This window comes from Pteropus vampyrus, unplaced genomic scaffold (genome assembly GCF_000151845.1).
Source record: "Pteropus vampyrus isolate Shadow unplaced genomic scaffold, Pvam_2.0 Scaffold59, whole genome shotgun sequence".
NCBI lineage: Eukaryota > Metazoa > Chordata > Mammalia > Chiroptera > Pteropodidae > Pteropus > Pteropus vampyrus.
Genome location: NW_011888840.1, coordinates 2,518,114 through 2,531,184, shown reverse-complemented (window position 1 = coordinate 2,531,184; position 13,071 = coordinate 2,518,114). Strand labels below are relative to the sequence as shown.

The window sequence follows — 13,071 nt, the reverse complement described above, 5'->3', positions numbered from 1 at the left end:
TCCTCTTTAGGCGAAGGCATGCGATCCACAGTAGTGACTCTACTTCATCTTCCTCTTCTGAAGATGAACAGCACTTTGAGAGGCGAAGAAAAAGGAGCCGTAATAGAGCTATCAACAGGTAAGTGCCACATCGATGTCTTTTAAAACTTCCAGCTTTTTTTAATGTGGTGAGAAAGTTGAATAATTTGGAAATAGGTACAGCTTAGCTGTTTAAAAAAATTCCACAACAGGTTAATATATAAAACAAGAATGCTCTCTTGTTTGAAATATATACAGTTGCAACTAATAACAGGTTAGAATATATGTTTGTTTATACACCATTATATAGCTCAAAATGGTAAACACTGATTTCAGGAAATAAAATTTTTTCTGTATTCTTTTTTATAATAATAGTGCATTCTTATTGTAGAACTCTTAAGGAAAATTGAAGGGTTTACTTATAACTCAAGTTCACATACACTAATCAACCGATTTGATTCTCACAATAATTATGTGAAGTTGGTAGGGCAAGGATTATTTCCATTTTATAGGTGTGGGTGGGTGCATGAAAAATGCAGTGCTAAGATTCTAATACTATAATAATCTTAGAGTAGAACACAAATCTTGACAAAGCAGTTGGAATATAATAATTGAAGGAGTATGCAAACCATTTGTTCTTTGAATTCTAAGCTCTGGTTTTTTTTATCACATTAACGGTAGCCACTAGCCACATGTGGCTGTTAAGCACTTGAAATGTAGCTAGTCTCAACTGAGATATACTTAAATTTTTATAAAAAATACACTCTTGGATTTCAAAGACTTAGTACAAAAAAAAAATGTAAAGTAGCTCAATTTTTAAAAAATTAATTTTGTATATTGAAATGTCAATATAGTATTTTGGATATATTGGGTTAAATAAATTATTAAATTTTTAATTTTTTTCTTTGTTTAGTGTGACTAATAGAAAATTTTAAATTACATTTTTGGCTTTCTGTTGAACAGCAACAAGGTAAACTATTCAAAAGCTGTATACCTCGACTACTTGGATTTTTATTTGCTTTCATAGAAATATGCATCTGATCCTGTGGATTTCGTATTATGCAGTTGTATTTCTGTTAAGAATTATTTAAGGAATACCTTTTTAAAAGCCGCAATTGAAAACTTGTCCATCTTAAATTTCACAATATACATTCCTCATGGAGTTTGGAGTTAGCAAGAATTGTCCCTTGTGGTGAGCATGGTGCTTTTTACTTGTGTTCAGTTGCAGCAGTCCTTCTTCGCTTAGGCATTCTGGTGCAAGTATCAACCTCTAACAAACAGTTTTCATTTTCCATGGATAAAGCAAGCAGGTTCCTCTAGGCATATTCTTTGTAAGATACCATAACTGTTTTGAAAGTAGTTAGGAAAGTAGTAATCTGTTCTTGCTTGAGAGTATTGTTGTGGATCCAAATGCTGGTGGATTATATGAATGTTTTGTTGAGAGGTATTATAGCAGAGCTGTTGGAGATACACCACTTGGGTTTGATTCCTTGATCTACCAGTCACTAGTGTGACCTTGGGCATCTTAGTTTACCTTTTCTATATCTCAGCTTTCTTTTAAATAGAGGAAATAGTAACACCTTCACAAGACTGTTGTGAAGGTTTAATGAATTAATACATCTTAAGCATTTAAAACTAAAACAGTATCTGGTAAATGGTAAACACTCCATATATGTTAGGATTGATCATTATAATGTATATTGCTGCTGTCTAAATTTTCAACTGAATTATTTTATAGTGCTGCAGCATCTTGAAAACTGGTATTTTCATTCAACTGTATAACTTTAATAATAAAACTTTCGGTAGAACTATTTTTAACAGTTAAGTTCCCAACCTATATGGAAAATGAGGAAATTGAAATTTCGAGATCGTTCCAGTTGAATTTTTTTTTTTTTAATTTTTAAGAAAAATGCCCTTATTTTAACAAGGCATTTGGGAGTGACGGGTGAGTTGATAGTTTTGGTTTTTAAAAATTTTTTTAAATAGGTGCCTCCCACTAAATTTTCGGAAGGATGAATTAAAAGGAATTTATAAAGATCGAATGAAAATTGGAGCAAGCCTTGCTGATGTTGATCCAATGCAACTAGATTCTTCAGTGAGTACTGTCTTGAAATGTATGTTTGAACTATAATAGCATTCTTCATTTTAGTTTAAATAAGAAACCATTTTTTTTTTATCAAAAACTAATTTTTATAGACTCTTTTCTTTTTTATTTTAAATCTTCACGCCACAGCTAAGATACTGTACTCAGTTGACTGTATGTGGGTTGGGTATAGTTTGGGGATGGAGTGACATTTTAATTTTGACTTCAAATAAAAACGTCAGTGTTTCCCTCTCATTATCAGGTACGATTCGATAGTGTTGGTGGCCTGTCTAATCATATTGCAGCTCTAAAAGAGATGGTGGTGTTTCCATTACTTTATCCAGAAGTCTTTGAAAAATTCAAAATTCAACCTCCAAGGTAATTTAATTATACATTTTATTGTAGCCAAAATCTGTGATGTGCTGCTATTGTCTAAAAAGATAATGCTTCTCTGTTGAAATTTTTCAGGCCTACAGTCATTTGTACATTTTTCCTACAAGGTCCTGAGTGCTTTGAATATTTTTACTTTCTTAATGTTTAACATAAAAATGATTTGAAAATTGATTCTCCATGAAAAAAAAGATTCCCCATGGTTTTTCATATATTTAGTTAAATTCCTCCCATACATACTCTACTTTTTTCTTTTATTTTTAAAACTTGTATCAAAGTAATATATGTATTTAATTTTAAAAATCAAATAGTATCATAAGTCTTTAAAAAGTAGTCCCTCCTCTACTCTTCTCCATTTCAATTCCCACTTTCCAGAGCCAACTACTTTCAACTCCTTTAGCCATACGTATGGTTATACTATAATTTTCTGTGTTTCTATTTTAGACACAAGCCATAAACTTCAAACTATGGACAGTGACTATTTGGATCTTTTACTTTTCCCACCTTCCACATATGTGTTTTCCCTTCCTTATGTGTTTCCAATATTTCATTTATACATATATAAAATCATTGAATGCATTTTCAGTGTTTGCATTATGACTATGGAAATATTTCTTAGCTGAGCCATATATAGTATATTATGACTATATGCCTCTCTTTTACAACTCTCCTGTTCCCCCTCAGCTTTAATACTTCCCTGTTTTGGGGTTTGTTTTTTGTTTTAGTTTTTTTTCGTTTTTTATATTCTTATCAGTTCATCCACAGAGTCTTCATTAGAGTTATAAAAACCTCTCTTCAGTGTATTTGAACATATCAAGTCATCTTTTAGCTCCTTAATTTTTTTAGGCACATCTTCCTGGAACTTTTGTTCTCCCGTTTCCATCTGGACTGATTACTTTTAGTCTTCCCCCACCCCCACATTCAAGTTGAAGAAAACTTTTAATAAGACAGCCTTGTTCTTTTGTTACTCTTAGTCTTGTAGCACAACTAAGTCTTGGGACTTCCCATCACAGTCGGCATGGGATTTCCTGTTTCTTTCAGTGCTGGGTTCAACTATGACCTTGATTTATAGCTGTGTTTTGATGGGGCACATTCTAGGAATGTCCTGAGAAAAAGAATATGTGGGAGATTATTTTTATTTTCTTTTTGAGAACAGTCATGTAATCTCATACTCTCTTGTTATGTCTTTTCCCCCTCCCCTCTTTATTGTGCTATACTTTTACAATCTGGAAACGTCTGATTTCTGGGAAAGTTTTTTTTTAATCACTTTTTTGGTAATTTTTCCACTTTAATTTTTCCTCTTACCTCAATTCATGTCGATTGAATATTAGACTTTCTAGGCTAATCTATTTCTCTTGTTTTGATCTCAGTGTTACAACTTTTCCTTAAATATCTAGTAATTCTTGGGTTTCTAATATTTAAGAGCAAAGCATATTTTTAAAGGTCACTAATAGGGCTTGTTAACCTGTAGTCCTTGCCTTAGGGTAATGGTGGTTCTCAAAGTCAGTATCTAGGGATATTTTCTCCCAGACGGAAATCTAGTCTTCTATATGAAGCTTATGAGCCTGCCTATCAGCATTTTAGCAGTAGATCTGAGCAAGGGTTAGTCTCCACCATTAAGTATGGAGTTTTTAATTTAATTCCTGCAGCATCTCATTTTGTCCTTTATCAGAAAGTAAATCATCCAGGCACGTTGCCTACACAGGGTAGCAGAAGGTGTCAGGATGGTGTCACTGTTCTTTAATAATGTTTTACTCCATCCTACTCTTTGCAACCCAAACTTTCATATCTGCCTTGAGATATATATTACCTCTAAATCCTGAGAGGGATTTTGCAAAGTAGCGTTCTTTTTGTGGGGGGCTTCTGTATTTTAGATTTTAGCTTTTTCAGGTCTGCCAAAGTCATCTCATTCTAACTTGTAAAGTTTTATTGAAATATCTCAAGTGCTATCTCATTTTTTTGTTTACTTTGTTTTATGCACTTTAGTGAAATTAAAAGGGAGAGCACAGATGAAACCATGGATTCAATCTGTCATGTTTAACTGAAAGTCCACTCTTGAACTTTTTTCATATCACCATAGTTTTTTATTCTCTTCCTTTTTCTTCTCTTTTTTTATACCTTAACTCATTTTTAAACCCTAATCTCTGATTCCCTTTTCCTAATACAACTTTTCTCCCTGAATCACCTATGGAAACATTGATTTGAGTAAACTTTTTAAATTAGTAAGCTTTTACATTATAAAAGTATGTATGATAAAACAATTACAGTTAGATGTTGGTAAATTAAAAATTTTAAAATATGTTTTTCAGTTACAGTTGACATACTAGTTTTAGGTGTACAATTGAATACTACTCAACCATAAATTTTTTTAAGTCAAAAAGATATTAACGTTAAATAATAGCATTTATTTCTTATAGAAAATGTTGGAAGTACCTAAAATAATGTAGTGAAATTAGAAACAAACTTCCATGAATTATTTTTCTTTATTTCTTTTTCCTTACAATATACATTTACCTCCATAAAAGTCAAATACATGATTCTGTAAACTTGCTGTTTTTATTTGTATGTTTTTTCCATTTTAATGGCTGAATAATGTTCCATTATGTGGCTGTATCACATTTTATTTGATTTAGCTCTTGCTGGCTGTTTGGTTTTCTCCTAACTTTTCATTATCACAAATGTCAATAGCATGAACATCTCATTGCTGCTTCTTGTGTGAATCCTTAGTTCCTTCTTTAAGATACAGTCTCACGAATAAGATTGTTGGCTTAATAGATTTTAACTCTTAAAATCTGTTTCTGCCTTGGCTATTGTACAATAAAATCACTGGTCATTCTATTTGTTTGTCTGATTATTTTCTTGCCAGTTGCTTTGTTTCTTTTCCGTCTGCATTTGATTACTTTTTCTTCTTTTTTTTTCTTTTATATTTTATTAACTTTTAATAGATTTTTTTCCCATCACTTGTGATTTTTTTTCCCTGCCATTGTTATTTTGTCACTTCTATTTTTCTGGGATTTTCCGTAAGTGTTTCTTTTCAAGAGCAGTTATTTAATGATCTGAAATCGATTATTTCATGTTACTTTAGTAGAACTTAATTCCTGACATGTTCTATTTCTATATTCTTTTTACATATATACTAAGAATTTTGCATATAGTCTATTTTCTGACAATTCTATCCTCAATGAATAACTGGAAATATTTGAAAAAGCTATAGGTCACCCTGTGACAGTGATGTCAAAAGGTTATTTTAAATTATTTACATTGTCTTACTTCCTACCATCCAACCACCATTATTTAAGCTCTCTCTTTTTTTTACTTTCTCTGCTATTCGATCCCACATGTTTTCTTGCAGAACTTTTGATGTTCTGCTACTGAGGCTGAGACCAAAGATTGTAGATGAAGTCTGCTATTCTTTCCCCTGATATGTTGCAAAAGTAAACTCACGTCTTTTAAAATGTGACTTCTATGCAATCAAAGGTACTTCGATGAGCATAATGTATGAATAAAAGAAAATGTTTTAAATAAATGGTTTTATTTTCAATATTAATTTTGTAATATCAATATTCCCAAGTTTCAAGTTGTTCTTTATGGATTGAAATGCTATTTCAATTGTCCTTACATTTTAATCACTAATTAAGTTCATTCACGAAATTAGTTTGTAATTTTGTTTAAATAATCCACTTTTGAATTTACTACTAAAATAATACTTATTCTTTTACAGAGGTTGTTTGTTTTACGGTCCACCCGGAACTGGAAAAACTCTGGTTGCTAGAGCACTTGCCAATGAGTGTAGCCAAGGGGCCAAGAGAGTAGCGTTTTTCATGAGGAAAGGTGCCGATTGTCTGAGTAAATGGGTAGGAGAGTCTGAAAGACAGCTACGATTGCTATTTGATCAGGTATGATATTAAAATTTACCTATCTAGATCTATAATCAGTATAGGTGTTAATATATAAGGATTAAATAAAGCTTGCGTTTAGTCACTTTTCACAGAAATAAACTCAGAAGAATTACACTAAATATATAATCTTCCTAGGTTATATTCCTTTGTATATCAAGATAACACTGACCTATAGGGAGCAATTTTATAGTAAGAAGAGAAAGGAAAAATTAGTTGGATCTAAGTTCTTTGGAGTCTTTGGTCTTATACCTAGAGAGAGAGTAGTAGTGAGTTATGTCTCAGTATGAGATTGGTTCTGCCCTAGAGTGACTTTCAATTTCATAATCCCAGATTGTATTGACAGCACATTGTGAGATAATTTGTTCTGCTCTACTGAGGCATATTGCTGCAAATGCTTTTAAATCTCTTAATGGAACCCACTGAGATTTTTTAACTTTACTGAAAGAGTTGGTGGGTTTTTGTTTTGTTTTTAACTATGGCATCTTACTAAATGTTTTCCCATCCTGACATGGAGGGGAGGCTGTATCACTATCTTCTCTACTTTATCTTGTTTTGAGAGTTGGTCTTTAATAAATTTTTTTGGTGTCCCAATAACTGTAGCTATGTAAGATCTAAGTTAGGAAACCAGTAGAGTATGTATTTTGAATATTTCCAATTGAAAATGCAAATAAAATTAAACTATGTTATTTTAATTTAGCTTAAATCCTTAAAACATAGTTCTTAAATTTACATTTAGGTTTATAACATAAATTCTGTAAACAAGTTGGAAGGAAAATGGATTAAAATGGTTTACAGTAAGTTAGAGATTTGAAGTTTTTCATAATAACATGCAACCACTGGACTACTTTCTAGGCTTATCAGATGCGCCCATCAATTATTTTCTTTGATGAAATCGATGGTCTGGCTCCAGTACGATCAAGCAGGCAAGATCAGATTCACAGGTAAAACTTTCTTGATGATACTTCTGCCTTTTTTCCTATATTCTGAGCTGTATTGATATTGCATGAGGGATAGAGTGGTTAGTTACATGGCGAAAGAAACTTGACAAACCAGTAGTTGCCATTTTTGGTAGTAGAACCCCAATATATAGTAGAAAAGAAAAAGTGAACCTCTTTTGGATGGCAGGGTGTTCTCAAGCACAGTATTAAAATATTGGTTACAGATTTAACTCCTGATACAAACTTAGATACTCACCAGCCAGTGAGGCAAGGCAATGAAATGAGTGAGGTAGCCCAGTGGTTAAGAGTGGGGCCGTGGTGGGGAATGTGGCTGAGTGTTCATTTATAAGAGCGTAGTCAGTTGTTTTTAACTCTATTTTATTATTGAGGTGCAGGAGCTGACCCAGACTTGAAAAATAAATTTTATCTTTTTAAAATTTTATATTCCTATTTTTGTGTTAATTTTTTTTAAAATGTTGCCAACTAATTCAAATGCTTTTAAAATACTGCTTGAGCTAAACTAGTAAGTACTAGTGCATTAGTACTAGTTTAATATTCTCATACTAGCCCAACTTCATTTCCAGGGTGGGAAAATTAAATCGCCCCGTATGATAAGCTGCTTACTCAAGGGAGCACTTTTCTTTAGGATCACTGCCACAAGTTGAATCTACATTACTTTTAGTCCCAGTTCATCTTCAGTTTTTCAGAGCTTCTTTTCAGATGGTCTCATGAATTATCTGTAACTGCTTAATTTGGAATACCCTAAAGCAAATGTTTGCATGCCTCCATATATCCCAGTACTGTTTCTTATCGTAGATGATATAAAAAAGGAGCAAGGCATAATGTGAGTGATAGGTAGGTTTTGACTTTCCTAACACCTGACAATATTTACTATATTCTAGTGGCCTTCTTTGATTTGATGCTATATATACAATTTCATTTGTTGCTCTGAGTAGTAAATTAAAATGTTAAGTACTATGGTAAAAATAGTTTCATCTGTACATATCTTACCAGTAATCATACAGACTTTTTTAATATGAAACATTTTATTATCAGCCATACTGTACTCATTGTGTTAATAGGGAGAAACATGTTTAAAATACTGACATCGCTTTTCAATTAAGTACTTACTGTATTTTGGAACAATTCTAAAGGGATTAGAATAATTTTAGCAAGCATACGACGTCTCAAATATATATATATATATTTTTTTTAAGAGAAATTTGGTGGACAAAGAGTTAAATTGATGCAATAGAAAATAAGATTTTTAGCCTAGGATAAAGAGGATGCAAATATAAAATAAAGTAAAAAAATCTGTACTTTGAATTAAAAATATCATTATCAATTCATGATGAGTTTTCTTATTTTTAGAGAAAAGATAATTCCTAGCTTAGGGCACTAAAACGGTCTAGAAGCAGTCACAATCCAGTAGCAGTTCATACCCCTAGTGCCCAGCAGTGGTCTCTAAGTACTAGGACTCTTAGTGGAGATTATGGATTGCAGGACTGAGGCAGGAAATAAACAAGACAAGCTTGAAACATCTTGTAGTGCCTAGAAGCAAGGAAGCAATCGAAGATCACTGAGTTCGTATCAGAATGACATAGGAGCCAATTCTGAAGGAGTTTTCATTGGCCAAAGTGGAACAATTTAAACATCAAAAATGACTGCAGTAGATTGAAATGCATCAAATAACATTTTAAAAGTCAGTTTTTAATTTTTTTTAAAAAAAGTCTAATTAGTTGCTAAGACAGTGAATCATTACTCTTAAAAAGTGATAAAGAGAATGAATCAAACATTTCTTTTTCCTGTCTTTTATTATTCAGGTCATGATCTGAGGTAATTTCATAGGTGATGAAGTAATGTTCTTTATTGAAAAATCACAGTTGATAAATGCAAAGGAAATTATTGAATTAGAAAATCAGAATTTTGTTACCTTTATGAAAAAGTGAATCTACACCTGTGGTTTTCAACTGAGAGTGATTTTGCCCCACAGGGGACAAATGTCTGGAGACATTTGTGAATGTCATTGTGGGATAGGGAGGGGAGCGCTACTGGCATCTAGTGGGTGAAGACTAGGGATGCTGTTAAACATACTAGCATGCATAGGACAGCTCTCCACCACAAGTTACCTGACCTAAAATGTCAGTTGTGCCAAGGTTGAGAAACACTGATCTAAGCAATAAGCAGCAGCTGTTAAAATGGTAGGATATAAAGGTTGATACTGAAGTTTACAGTGAATAGAGTAAGCTGACACCTCACTTAAACATAACCCACTGACCTTAAGTGAGAAACTATTATTATATGCCTCCTTAGGAGTACAGTGAGAAGTACATGGTATCTTCCTGTGAAATATGCTGTCCCAAGTAGTTTAACTGACATCTGTTAAGCTTCTAGATCTAATTACCAGTTTATAGGAAATACAGATGATAGAGGACAAGTTAAATGATCCTATCAGTAAGCTATCAGCCCAGTCCACAAGGTAAGAAGAAAATTCGACAAAACAAAAGACTCAGTTTCTTCAACAAATAGATGGCATGGAGGAAGAAAAAAAGTGAAGGAGTGTCATGGGGACTATTATGGATTTGAGGGACATTTGACCAAGTGTAGTGTGCGAATCTTGGCTTGAACAAATCAAATGTAAAAAGATATTTTGAGAAAATCAGGGAAAATTGGGTGTTAGGTGACATTAAGGATTTACTGTTTACATTGGTGTCATAGTATTGCGAGAGTTTTTAAAGTCTATCTCAAATTCATACATGAACTACTTAACATGAGATATTTATGGGTTAAATGATGTTGGAGGTTGTTTTGTTTTTTAAAGCTATCGGGTGAAGACATAAAAGGAATATATTGTCAGTTGTTGAAACTGGTGATAAAAATATGGAGATCAGGTCTAGGGCCAGGCCACCCTGAACAAGCCCAATCACGTCTGATCTCGGAAACTAAGCAGGGTTGGGCCTGATTAGTACTTGGATGGGAGACCACCTAGGAAGACAAGGTGCTGTAGGTGTAAAAAATAAAAAATAAGGGATTGTAAGATGACAAGGTCCTTTGCAATCTGTGAGGTCAACCAAGGGTTGCCTTGCCTAAAAAAAATAAATGTGGAGATCATTTTACTAATCTTTCTCCATAATCAAAAGTTTAAAATGTAATTAAAATCCTATGTTTTTATGCTCGATGTGTATTCCATTTTATTTTGGGGTCCTTTGATAATGTGTATGAAATGGACCATTTTATAATTTTTAGATACTGTTTGTTTACCTGGTACTTATTAGGGTTTTGTGGGTTTTTATGTTGTATCTTGTTTGGGAACTCTGAAGTTCCTATGAGAAATGATGCTTTATGAAATAACTTTCAGGATTCATTTGTGTCATTCTAAAGACTTTCTATGTTTTCTATTGATTTTAATCTCCACATGCCATTTAGTATGTTATTTTACAGACTTAAAAAAAAAATCTGTTGAAGTAGTAGATGCTCTCAGAAAATTTGTTCACATTTAATGTATTAACTCTTACCAAAAGAAGAAATGATATATTTAACATCTAATTGGTTAATCTCTCTTCTCTTATTTTTAAATTTAGTTCTATTGTTTCCACCCTGTTAGCTCTTATGGATGGATTGGACAGCAGAGGAGAAATTGTAGTCATTGGTGCTACCAACAGGCTGGATTCCATCGATCCTGCTTTACGAAGGCCTGGTCGCTTTGACAGAGAATTCCTTTTCAGCTTACCTGATAAAGATGTAAGAATTTAACATCACTAAATTTTGACAAAATGTGTTGCCTTTATCATGAGCAATCCTTGGTACAGTGAAAATTTGAAGATTGAGTTTTGTATGTTCTGAAGCAAAGCTATATGATTAATATTCAAACATGTATGTATGTGTTTTTAGGGAGGTATTACTTTATTTAAAGATGAGAACTCAGATAATTTATTATTATTTTTTTTTAAATAATACCTCCCTAAAAATACTCTTAAAATTCTTTCAGTTTGAGTGCAGCCTTTGGATGTTAATCACACAACTTTATTTTGCTTCAGAACCCATGGCCTAATGAATAGTCAATCCTTAGCTAATTTATTAGCCTTGGCTTTTTCGTGGGTACCACTGTGTTATTTTAAAGCCACTTAATCTTTTGATTACCAAGCAAGAAAACATGAGTAGATCTAGCAGTACTCATAAAAACATTTCTTAGTATGCACCAGCATGAACAATAGTTCAGTAGTTATTTAATTTCTCTCATTCATATTTGTGATGAATGGAACTAGAGTACTATAAATGTAAATCTGTTTAACAAATTCCTTAAATTTTAAAAAACACTTTCATATTTCTATTAATTTAGGTATTGATAGCTAACATTTTAGACAATTAAAAGTTTTAAATTGTTCTGAAGCAAAATTGAAATTATCCTAATCCGAATAGCTCTTTATTATTATGGATGTAAAAAATTGTTTTTCTTTGTAGGCTCGAAAAGAAATTCTAAAGATTCACACAAGGGATTGGAATCCAAAACCACTAGACCTATTTCTAGAAGAACTAGCAGAAAATTGTGTTGGTAAACATTGCTTTTTAAGCATTAAAAGAAATATATGCATTCAAAGATGGAAGAAAGTTGTAGTCTTGCAAGGTTATGTTTAAAGAAATATGAGGTTATATTTGTTTCTCATCCCTTATTTGTGACATGTTTTCTTTCTACGAAGTCCCAGATGTTAAATAGAGATATTCAAATTGGCTATTGGGGAATTTTTTTAAATTAATTAATTTTTTATGGTGACATTGGTTAACAAAATTCAGTAAGTTTTAGCTGTACATTTTAACAGTAAAGCATATATATATATTTACATTGTGTGTTCACCTCCCATAGTTTGATTTCTTTCTGTCACCACATATTTGACCCCTTTACCCCATCTATCTCTTTCATCCCCTGTGTTGGGGAATTTTAGAGCAAAGTAGACAATAATAATACTAGTAATCTGCTGACTGTTTACGTTTTTCTGGTCATTCTGTTAAGCATTCTACATATGTTATTTCAGGTAATTCTCACATCAGTCCAGTGAAGTAGGTAATACCTCCATTTTATACAGATGTAGAAGTGGCTGGCAGATCATAAATGATAAATGATTCTCTAAAGATCACACATCTAATAAATGACAAACTGGAATTTGAACCTTGTCTGTGATTTCAAAACTCTTGCTTTTGACCCCTAAGCTATATTAGTGTTTGCATATTTCACTCAAAAGTTGACTTGTTGATGGTTATCACCACTGAATAAGTTTACTAGGTAAATGAGGAATTTTATCCTTGTTACTCCTAAATGTTTTCTACCATATTGTTAGGCTAAGTTTTCATTTTAACCATGGCCATACTCTAATAAGTGGTGGTTTACTTTTTTTTTTTTTTCTTTTGATTGCCTTGGATAGGATACTGTGGTGCAGATATTAAGTCAATATGCTCTGAGGCCGCTTTATGTGCTCTGCGTCGACGCTACCCACAGATCTATACTACTAGTGAGAAACTACAGTTGGATCTCTCTTCAATTAATATCTCAGCTAAGGATTTTGAGGTAGCTATGCAAAAGATGATACCAGCCTCCCAGAGAGCTGTGACATCACCTGGGCAGGCGCTGTCCACCATTGTGAAACCACTCCTGCAAAGCACTGTTCTCAAGATCTTAGAAGCCCTGCAGAAAGTATTTCCACACGCAGAAGTCAGAACACATAAAGCATTAGACTCAGGTATGAAATGA

The 13,071-nt window shown here is 32.7% G+C and overlaps 1 protein-coding gene and 1 pseudogene across 2 annotated transcripts in view; both read left to right on the top strand.

The window, feature by feature from the left end:
* The window catches only part of ATAD2 (ATPase family, AAA domain containing 2), a 55,061-nt gene that overhangs the window by 22,558 nt on the left and 19,432 nt on the right, over positions 1–13,071 (top strand). For both annotated transcript variants that reach the window (XM_011360780.2, XM_011360781.2), the window contains exons 9-16: positions 11–118; positions 2,005–2,113; positions 2,364–2,479; positions 6,213–6,387; positions 7,243–7,331; positions 10,910–11,069; positions 11,790–11,880; positions 12,746–13,060. In XM_011360780.2, the coding sequence (XP_011359082.1) occupies positions 11–118; positions 2,005–2,113; positions 2,364–2,479; positions 6,213–6,387; positions 7,243–7,331; positions 10,910–11,069; positions 11,790–11,880; positions 12,746–13,060 (1,163 nt within the window). The remainder of the gene's footprint in view (positions 1–10; positions 119–2,004; positions 2,114–2,363; positions 2,480–6,212; positions 6,388–7,242; positions 7,332–10,909; positions 11,070–11,789; positions 11,881–12,745; positions 13,061–13,071) is intronic.
* On the top strand, positions 10,220–10,338 carry LOC111740223 (annotated as a pseudogene).